Consider the following 11,232-nt stretch of genomic DNA (forward strand, 5'->3'; position numbering starts at 1 on the left):
TCTTGCGCTTCACCGCCTCGATGGTGGTGATCCCTGCCATAGTGCCCACCCAGCAACCTCCTGTTTTTGTTTTGTTTAAGCCATCCTGAATATGTACTGGTATCTCCCTGAGGATGTAATTTGTTTTTTCTTAATGACTATATGGGGCATCTTCAGCTGCTTATTTGTCACATCTGTGCATTTGATGAAGTGACTGTTCAAATATTTAGCCCATTTTTAAATTGGATTTGTTTTCTTAAGTCTTTAACAATGTATTCTGAGTATGATATGTAATTTGCAAACATTTTCTCCCTTATATACATTTTAATACTATTTGATAAAGTGGAGATATGCATAAAATATTTTTTTGCTGTATTGTGAAATAAGATAGTTATCTCTAGGAAAAACAGTTCTCTAGTTAAATTGTGAACTGAAATAGCTCTCTCCCCACTCAACAGAATCTCATTTTTACTTGACACAATGACTGACAAAGTGGTTACTCAAATTGCACATCTCCTTAAATTTCAGCATTAAGTACAAATTCCTGAGATATTTTCTCAAAAATGAATGAGGTGAACTTGCGACTTCATGAGAGACAACTAATAGTGTTTTTACTAATGGTAAAATTAGAGCTGAAAGGCAGGAAGGAAGAAAGAAGGAAAGAAAGAGAAAGAATTTGAGGAAGTTTATGTCAGCTACTGTGATTTCAGTACTTAAGATTCCCAGTACTTAAAGTTCTTCTGATGAGATTGGTAGAAACAGTAACAAATAGGATTTTGAATATTGTATGCGTTGGCATTTGAAAGTCTGTGGTACTCAGTAAACCAACACTTTCCAATTGACCAGTATATGATGTCTTATATAAAGTTATCCATGGCTAGAAAAGATTCCTTTAAAGTTCAGGATAGACCAATAAAGTATAAGCTATGAGAATTCAAAAGTTCTTTATGAAGTTTCATATGATATGTTGCAGCCAGCCTTCAAGAAACTGCTGGGGCTGGGGATTTAGCTCAGCAGTAGAACACTTGCCTAGCAGGCTGGAGTCCTGGGTTTGGTCTTCAGCGCCCAAAACAAAAAATAAACTTCAACAACAAAAAAAGACAAAAAACTGCCATGTGTCAAGCTCTGGTAAACTGTCCCCACACCCATAATTATGTTCAAAGACGAAGTCTCCTTCGTGTTCTACCTCAGTGTCTGTGTGAGGCTATGCTCTCATCATGGGCTTCAAGTGACATGTACATCAACAGACAGAATGCAGGAGGCATAGGGATCCAGCTAGCAGGTAATGAAATTTCTAAAAATATAAAAGTGACATTTTTCTCACTAAATTTTGTTTTAAAAATTTAGATTTTATAGAACATATACATTCACTTTTAATTAATAAATGTTTTAAGTGTGTTTGAATTTCTGCTATGCTAAGTAGCAGTAGGTAAAATCCAATAATTTTGAAGAATATGAAGGAGTCCTGAGAGGAAACAGGATTACAGCGTGCTGCATAGAATTTAATTCCAATATTATCGTTGTAGATTGGTGCTAGAGAATATAATATGCCCTAGCCATATTTCTTCATTTGACTTAGACTGTTCTATTTCTTTATTTTTGTATTAGGAATTGAACTCAGGACCTTGTACTTGCCAGGCAGATGCTTGTGCCGTTGAGCTATATCCCCAGCCTGACAATTCTAGTTCTTAAAAAAGAATGTAATTTACTTAACTGCATTGAGAAATACCTATATGGTATAATTATAGCTAGGTATGGTGGCACACACCTATAATCCTAGCACTTAGGAGGCTGAGGCAGGAGGATTGCCATGAGTTCAGGGCCAGTGTGGACTACACAGCAAGCTCCAGGGCTGTCTTAACTACACAGTGAGAACCTGTCTCAAAAAAATCACTACAGATTTTTCTTTAATTCTGTCTTCCACTATCGTAGATGATATTAAGCACTTACAGAAAAATCAGGTCTCTTGCCTTGTGGGATGTTGTCTCCATTACTCTCTCTGTCTCTGTCTCTGTCTCTGTCTCTGTCTCTGTCTCTGTCTCTCTCTGTCTCTCTCTGTCTCTCTCTCTGTCTCTCTCTGTGTCTGTGTCTCTGTCTCTGTCTCTGTCTCTGTCTCTGTCTCTGTCTCCCCCTCCCCCATTACTCTTGTTGCTGGGACAAATACCCGACACCCAAAATGAAGGAAGGGAACATTTACTTAGCTCACAGTTAATGGAGATTTCAGTCTATACTTGGCTGGCTCCAAGGCAGACTGGCACATGGCAGAGGGCAACAGTTCATGGTGACGGCAAAGAGCAAGAACAAATGGGAGTAGCAGCAGCAGCAGTGGCCACAGAGAACAAGTCTGTCTCCCTTAAGTTGCATTCAGGCTATCTGCCCCATGCTCGGTGTAGCACTCACACTGGTAATCCCAGTGGATCATGAGTTGATCACAAACTCTAGAAGTCTGCCCTATGACTGCATGAGGCTTTGAGGGACAACTAGACACAAACCATAACAGACATGTACTTCTTTCTCCACCAAATTGGTCAGATACATGAATAAAAAATAGTGGATTTATATCTCACTTATTTACTTCTTCCTCCTTTTACCTTGAATGCAGTTTCTTACTAGCACAGGAAGTCTAAAGGCTAATGTGACAGGAGCAGTGAGATAGCTGCTTAATGTGTAACCTAGGTGTGACCATCCCTCTATACTCTCATGGACCACAGTGCTTGCTGGTCGATTCTGGCCAGCCCTACTAGCTGTGTTCTCTTGTTCAAGTTCAGCCTTTTGGCTCTCAGTCTGCTATGAACCTGTGTGCCTATGATCAGAAAATATGGTCAACATTTAAAATTTTTTACATGTATTATAAAAAATATATTGCCATTTAATCCCCTCAGAATGCTCCCCCTTGCTTTATCCATGCTTATCCTATCCATCTGACCACTTTCTCAAACAGCTCTGACATCCTCTTTAATGAGTGTCTTCAGTTGTGCTATCGTGGCTGCTGTAATGTCTGGAAACAAGTCAAAATTTTTATCATCTGTGAAAATTTTAACTTTGGGAAAGAGGCAGAAGTCATATGGTGCCTCATCAGTTGAATAAGGTGGATGAGGACACACTATTGTGACATCACTTTTTGAGACAAGATATCTCTATGTAGTTCAGGCCAGCCTTGAATTCCCTATGCAGCCCAGGCAGGCCTCAAACTCACAGAGATTTGGACATGCACCACCATACCAGGATGTAATGTTTTTATTTGACAGAAATTGCTGTAAGCATTTTGAATTGACCCAGGATATGAAGGAGGACACACAAACACACACACACACACACACACACACACACACACACCCCAAAACAACACCAAGAGACATATCTGCTTCAGAAAGTGGCAAGAATGATGGGCTAAATGTATTTAAAGCCAGGGGTACTTTGAGGAGAGAGTAATGACAATGTGTCTTTTACTCTAAAAAGTTTTTAACTTTATTTAAATATTCACTTTTTTTTTTTTTTTATCATACCTCATAAATGTTGTAAAATGTTTTTCTTCTTTTTAATGTGTGCTTTCTCATTTCTTTCCTGGTAATTGAAATGTCAGAGAGAATAGGATCATGTAAATTCTGTCTTAAAATTAAAGCCACAGGCAACCAACATCCAGATCAGCTAGAACACATTTTTGTTGTTTGTTCCAAAAGAATTGGTTTAAAAATTGTAGGATCAAAACAGTTCTTTTAGTTTGGGAAAAATGGAGTTGTTATCATTGTGCATGAGCACCCATATGATTCTAAAGTGCTTCTCTTTGGCTTTTCTAGCAATAGTTGTTAGAATATAACATTTAAATGATGTTGGAAGAGGAAGTTCTTAAAGCCTTGTGACTGTCTGATCTAAAAATATGCTAGCTCAGCTGGGTGTGGTAGTGCTTGCCTACAGTCCTAGCACTCTGAGAGGCTGAGTCAGGAGGATTGTAAATTTGAGTCCTTCCTGGGCCTTTCAGCAATTTATCAAGACCCTGTCTCAATTATAAATAAATAGTGTAGAGGTTTTAGAGTTGTTAAAAAACAAAGAAAAAAAAAAAGGCTACATCATAGCCCTTCTTGGTCTACTCTCACATTCTAAAGAGGAAAAACCCCTAGTCTAATATACAGAGTTGCTTACTCTAGGAAAGTAGATATATTTAAAGCTAGTAACACTGGAAAATTTCTAATAAGATTTTGAGTTTTTAAATATCTTGTACTTAACCTAAGAAACACAAGCTCTGTAAGAATGACCTTCTTTCTGCCATTGTGGTCCTAAGAAAAGACAGGCCATATTGGAGCTTTTTCATCTGAATCTAAATTAATATCGCACCACACATCCAAGGGAATTGTGGCTGCTAAGGTTAATCTATGATCCTAACGGTAGTTAAGTTGTTCAGTAACTTGTTCAAGGAGTTTATTGAGTGTGATTTCCCCTTTCCCTTTCCACCTTGGTTACAGAGAGGTGCAGAAAGCAGTCAACACTGCCCAGGGGCTGTTTCAGAGATGGACGGAGCTCCTCCAAGACCCTTCGGCAGCAACACGGGAAGAGATCGACTGGACCACCAACGAGCTGAGAAACAATCTCCGCAGCATAGAGTGGGATCTGGAGGACCTTGATGAAACTATCAATATCCTTTTCTGTGGTGTCTGTTGGGGTAAAGGGACAGTTGGACAGTTTTTATCTATTGTCTCAAGTACATAGATGCACATTTCATTCCATAATTAATTGATATTGCTCTTATTTGTGCCAAGACACACTTTTTAAAAGTTCCCTGGTAAGGAAAGGTAAATTATTCCAATCCTTCTATGGTACATCACAAATCTTGTAATACAGAGAGAGGCAGCATACTGGTTGTCACTTTGAACCCTGCTGGTGTGCCAGCGCTGGCTCCACCCATGCAAAGATGAAAAGTTTTTTCTCTATTTTCACACTCAATAAAATGCTTTTGATACCTCATATATGGCAAAACACCAAGCATTTCTGTAGCAGACACCAGCTGGGTACAGTTCAATTCAATTTTGCAACTATGTGGAGAGGGCATTAGAACCCACAAGTTAAGGGCTCAGTTCCAACAAGACCGTCCTGGGTTCAGATGACAGTGGCATCTCCAGGTTCTGACACTTCACCTATTTGGTTTTAACTAATGTGTTAGAGTAACTCACAGGACTGAGGTAAATACTTGTATTTACTTGTTTATACTAAAAGGAAGATTGCATGTTTGGAGGATTGCTTAAAGGATATTATGGAATATATAGATAGACCACCAGGAGGGAGAGCTATACAGAGCAAGGGATGGGAGAAGGGGCATGGAGCTTACATACCCTCTTCAGGAACAGCGCTGTCTAGGAACTTCTCTGTGTTGAGCTGGCTAGAAGCTCCTTGAGCCCTGTCCAGTGGGGGTTATTACAGTACCATAACCAGTTCCTAACTGTGTTTTGGGACACATTGCTAAACTTGTGTGTTTCCTCCTCAGTAGAAAGGTAGACTAATAGGAATAGATAGCTCATAGGACTGTTGGTTTAGAGGCTTATACATGTAAGTGCTTAGCATGAAGTAAGCGCCTATAACAGTACTATCAGTTAGACGAGGGGTATAGCTCAGTGGTACAGCACTTGCCTAACATGCAGGAGGCCCTGGGTTCTATCCTCAGCACTACCAGAAAAGGAAAAGTATTAGCAGTCATCATTATACACATGTAGGCCAGTGTTAGGCATTACTAATTAGAGATTTTTTAAAAATCCTTTTGTCAACTTTTCCTTTTTAATTAAGGATGTTAAAATGCTACTGTCCAAGCTGAGAAGATAGCTCAGTAGAGGGCCTGAGTTCAATCACCGGTTCCACAAAAAAAAAGAACAAAATCATGTTTTTTTGAAACTGTCTCATTGCTATTTGTTTCTAAATTAAATAAATAAATAAATAAAATTTTAAAAAATGCCACTGTCCATTGGAGAATTATGTTGTCCCATGAAACTACATTTAGTAAAAATAGATCTATTATGCTAATTACAGGTATTAGTATTAAGTAAATCCACAAATCTAAGTAATGAACCAGTAACTGCTGAGGCTGAATTATGTAACCTTTTTTTCAACTGAAAATACCATTTAACCAAAGCTATATAGGTGGAAGACATGTCATTTGTATGTCTAAGTTGTTTGTATTGTTTTGTTTTTTCCCCTGAGAGAGATAAAACATCCAGAAAAGCTAGCTTTTGTAGTAATCACTCACTTGTAAGCAGCTGATAAGTAGTCTGTTGTTTCTATTATATTGACTCTGGGTGCCTTTTAAATTATTGAAAGTTAAAAATGTTTTCTAAAATAAAATACATAGGAGGACAGGATCAAAAACAGATATAGGGATATACCAAATATCTACTGGTAGGTCAGTAACTAAATCATAACTAGGTTCGATCTTTAGTACCTCAAAAAAAAAAAAAAAAAAGATTAGTGTCTTGATATAAGAGGAAGTCCTTTGGTTTGGCATTGAAAAAGGCTTATAAAAGCCGTCCCTGGGAGAAGTCAGAGAAGGACAAATGAAAGTGTTAGTAAACACTAAGCCTCCTGCTCAGCTATCAGCCAGTCATGGAGTTGAAGTGAGCTCAGTCGGCAGGGGCTGTTTCTCATTTTTGTGTTGAGGCAGAGATGATCATGGGCAAGAAAGTTGGAGAATGTTTCATGTCAAGTTGATTGTTTTCAGAAAGTTGTGGCCAGATTACATTGCTTGCATGTGAGTGACTCTGTGGTTTAACAAGGTTAGTTAAGCTTTTGATGCTGAGATTGCTTTACCTTGACTCCTTGATCCACGCATAGTTGAAGCAAATCCTAGAAAATTCAACCTTGATGCAACTGAATTAAGTATAAGAAAAGCCTTCATTACAAGTACTCGGCAAGTTGTCAGGGTAAGAAATATGATTTTACGGTGTAAACTATGAAGGAAATAGCCAAACTTCACAGAACTCTTTTCTAAAGTTGTATATTAATAGGTCAACTCTAAAACTACTTCCTACAATGAATTAAATGCCTGTTTCTCATATACAGATTAACTTCTGTGGTTAAAAACAAAAGAAGGGGCCAGGGAGGTGGCTCAGTAGAATGAGCGCATGCCTGGCAAGCACAAGGGCCTGAGTTCAATCCCTGGCTCCGCAAAAAAAAAAAAGAAAAAGAAAAGAAATCTGTTTTGGATATTGTCAGGCTTATTGGAGCAAAAAGAACAGTCTGCTAGTTTGGGGAAGGTTACTTTGACAGTGTCATGCTACTTGTCTGTACCTCTAGTTTCTCCAAACCAGTGATCTTTTTTTTTTTTTCCTTTTTCTTTCACTGCATTCTGTTTCTGGACCGAAGAAAGAATTATATTGTAAAAACCATTTAGTTTCTTGATTGGTAAATCACTTGCATTGTTGAAGCATGACTTTCTAGGCTTGGATCGCGGCCTCTTCCACCATCTGAATTGCTTCTGGAACTCTCCAACCCTGTGTTTTTGACTTTGCCATGTACAACTTTTTGACAGCCTTTCGAGAATTATCCAGAGCAAGAAGCATCTGTCAGTATGTTGAAAGACTCATTCAGGTGGATAAATCCTTAGACTCAAATTATTTAGAGTAATACACATCATTAAAGAGAAAATATAGATTAAGTACACATTAAACTATGTTTTGTAATTTGAAACTATATGGCTAAGCTATTTGATTAGCATAACTAGATGTAAGAGAACCAGCTGTCTTTAACATATGTACTAGAAAGCAGCTTCCTTGAATAAAAAGACTTGGGATCAGACCAGTGCTAACATATGGCAGGAACCTTGGTAGGTGTTTGCCAAAGACATTCTATCATGTCATTTCCTCTTGAAATTATTTCAAATGGTATTATTACTGAACTTTATATATTCTTGTTTCTTGTTTTATTCAGTAGTTTCTGTTCTATGTAAATAAGCCCATATTTTAATGGGGCAAAGACTTTGTTGGACTTCAGTTGCTTAGGGTTTGGGTTAGACAATTGTAATTTAGTCTGTTTTGATAAGGAGTCTGTTTTTCAGGTGACTTTTTCTTAGTATTATAAATCTCCAAATTTTAAAATAAGTATCATGTTCTTTTTTCCTCTTTCCCTCCTTTCTTTTTTTTTTCTAGTAATACTAAACTTTATTCATTGAATTTTTTTTTAAACATTTTCTAAATACCTTTTTTTTTTTTTTTTTTTTTGGCAGAACCGGGGATTGAACTCAGGCCCTTGTGCTTGCCAAGGAAGTGCTTATCCACTGAGCCATCTCCCCACCCCCCCTTTCCTTTCTTCCGTTCTATAATGGGAAGTTTTGGGAAGGACACTACTGTAGGTCTTAATATTTAATTGTATCTTCCAGTGAAGCATGTATTCTTTTTTTTTGTGGAACCGGGGATTGAACTCAGGCCCTGTGCTTGCCAGGGAAGCACTTATTCCGCTGAGCCATCTCCCCAGCCCCGAAGCATGTATTCTTGATTGTGCTTACTTGCTTTTTCTATAAAGTAGTGCTTAATGAATTTTACAAATCAGAACTCAGCAGTCCATATATTAAATACTAGGTTGGTTGATATAATTGGAAATAGAACCTAAAGTTCATTTAGCAATATTTGAAAAGTTTGAGTACTCTAAATCAAATAATTACTTCAAAATGTTACTGTCCTTCTGAAGTTGAAATCTAGACCATATTCAACTATGTGATCCAACTAATTAAGATTTTTAATAATTCCTGTTTTAATTTACAACCCTGTTTGGGAGGAGCTGATAGTATTTTCCCGTGATGGGATAGTAGTACCTAGTTGAGCTTTGTTGATTTGATTTTAATAAATTCTAATTAAAAGTCCTGTAGAAGAAAGAAACAATGACACTGGCTTGGCTACAAAGTTTATTTTTATTTTTTTTGGTTTTTTTGAGACAAGGTCTCACTATGTGGTTTAAGCTGATTTTGAACTCACAGTGCACCCTGGGCTGGCCTCATGCTCACAGTGAACCTCCTGCCTCACCCTCCCAAGTGCTGGGATTATAGGCACATGCCACTGCATCTGGTTTTAAAGAACATAAAACTCACTGTATTGAGTTGCCTTTCTGTATTCAGATAAGCAATTTGTATAAAGGTGGGGTTTTTTTTTGTTTGTTTGTTTGGTTGGTTGGTTGGGGTTTTTTTGTGGTACTGGGAATTGAATTCAGGACCCTGTGTTTACCAAGTAGGTGCTTATTCTACTCAACTATTTCCCCAGCCTGTATAAAGAATCTTAATTATGTATATTTTCCTGAGCATCCCTTAAACTTTGTAGCTTTTATTAAATTTTACTGAAGGAAACAAAATTTTCAGATTGGGGACATAGCTCAGTGGTAGAGCACTTCCTAAGCTTGTACATTACCCTGGGTTTAATCCCTGGAACCACAAAATAAATTATTAAAGGAAGCAAAATAGTCATTTTATGTAAATAGCATGTATTTTTTGAGGTAATTATTTTTACATTCATGGAGTCATATATCAAGAGATTTCAAATTTGAAATTTCTGTAGTTTGGAAGTAATCTGTAGGAGTGAATTTGGTATAGTAAAAGATTCTACAGTATATGGCAGGAGAATGAATAAAGGGTCAGGAAACATAAGGCCTAGGCTGAGCTGTAACCATAATAAATTTTAATCAAGACAAGTCAGTCAGCCTCTCTGGATCACAGTTTTATCAATGAGATGATACTCACTAACATTCTCTGCCTTTATTTTAAGTTAGAAAATGAATCAGAGTTAATATCCACCCCCCAAAAATAAACGCATTACAACCCAAAAATTGTTTACAGTCACTTATGAATCATGATAGAATTGACATTGGTTAATCAAAAATGGTAAGATACCCAGTGTATACACAGATGATGTTGAGATGTGAGACCTGTAAGCAAGGAGCCCAGAGATTTAAGTCTCATTCTTTCAGCTTGGAAGATAGTGTGAAATGGAAACAGGAACATAAATAACCAGGACATTTGAGGTTTTTTTGGCAGATGAGCCATATTTTATTGAGACTAACTGCTTCTTGACTGCTAATTCTAAACTTCATGTGTTAGGAAGAAGATGAGTAATTATGTTTTTGGCATGATAGATTGTTACAAAATGTTGAAAACTGTTTAATAACACAGCTTAAAAATCCATAGTCCCAATATGAAGGTGATCTGTTATATGGTATCTATAACTTTTACCCAACATAGATAAAATGCTGCCTTAGAAGTGGAAGCCAGAGCTCTTTACCTGGAGCCATAGACTGGATGACTAGCACACATGGTACAGAATTTACTGCCTTAGGGAATTTACTGCTTGATTAAACAGAAAACTTTAAAAATTAGAATTTTAGGGCCAGGGATATAGCTCAGTGGCATCTGGCAAGCACAAGGTCCTAAGTTCCATTCTAGGTACCAAAAAACCTAGAATTTTAACCGGGTGTGATGCTGCACATCTATAATCCCAGCACTTGCACTCAGAAGGCTGAGCAGGAGGATTGCTGTGAGTTTGAGGCCAGCCTGGGCTACAAATTGAGTTCGAGGCCCATCTGAACTGCATATTGAAACCCTGTCTCAAAAAGATTAAAAAGGGGCTGGGGAGATGGCTCAGTGGAATAAGCGCTTCCCTGGCAAGTGCAAGGGCCTGAGTTCAATCCCTGGTTCTGCAAAAAAAAAAAAAAAAAAAAACTAGAATTTTCAAAATAAATATTTCATTAAAGTAATAAATGTTCATTAAAGAAAATTATAAGAACTTTACAAAGGGTCAAAATAGGAAAAGAAACATTCAAAATAAAACAAAATACTTTTATGTTTTTTCTCAGTCATTTTTCTCCATGGTTTTTTATAGTTATGATTGTCCTGTTATCAGTCATAAACATTTATTTCTAATAGTCACATTAAAAAGGGAAAAGGAACAAGTAAACATAATTTACTTATCCTAATACATTGAAAAGATTATCATTTAAACATTAATAAATCTAAGGAATAAAATTTTCTGATGAAGGAGATTATGGCGCCAAAGAGGAAAGTGATCAATGATGTAGAGTGTGCCTAAGGAGAGTCACATGGAGAGAAAACATTCTCTCAGGCTTTCACGGGGAGCACATTGGCCAAGCAATGGTTGTGACTCATCCACATGGCTGCCACTGACAAAGGTTCAACAATCTGAGGTATAGAATCTCGGGATAAATCCTGAGGGGATTTGACTGACCTTATCAGATCCAAAAGCTACAACTCTTGTTGCACAGGTCTTGCTTTATCTTGGT

The 11,232-nt window shown here is 37.4% G+C and overlaps 1 protein-coding gene across 1 annotated transcript in view; it reads left to right on the plus strand.

Moving 5' to 3' along the window:
* Nucleotides 1-11,232, plus strand: part of Stx6 (syntaxin 6) — a 52,961-nt gene that overhangs the window by 16,463 nt on the left and 25,266 nt on the right. The window contains exons 2-3 of the mRNA XM_004643430.2: nucleotides 4,440-4,609; nucleotides 6,784-6,878. Of these exons, the coding sequence (XP_004643487.1) occupies nucleotides 4,440-4,609; nucleotides 6,784-6,878 (265 nt within the window). The remainder of the gene's footprint in view (nucleotides 1-4,439; nucleotides 4,610-6,783; nucleotides 6,879-11,232) is intronic.

Source organism: Octodon degus, unplaced genomic scaffold (assembly GCF_000260255.1).
Source record: "Octodon degus isolate 3935 unplaced genomic scaffold, OctDeg1.0 scaffold00176, whole genome shotgun sequence".
Taxonomy (NCBI): Eukaryota; Metazoa; Chordata; class Mammalia; order Rodentia; family Octodontidae; genus Octodon; species Octodon degus.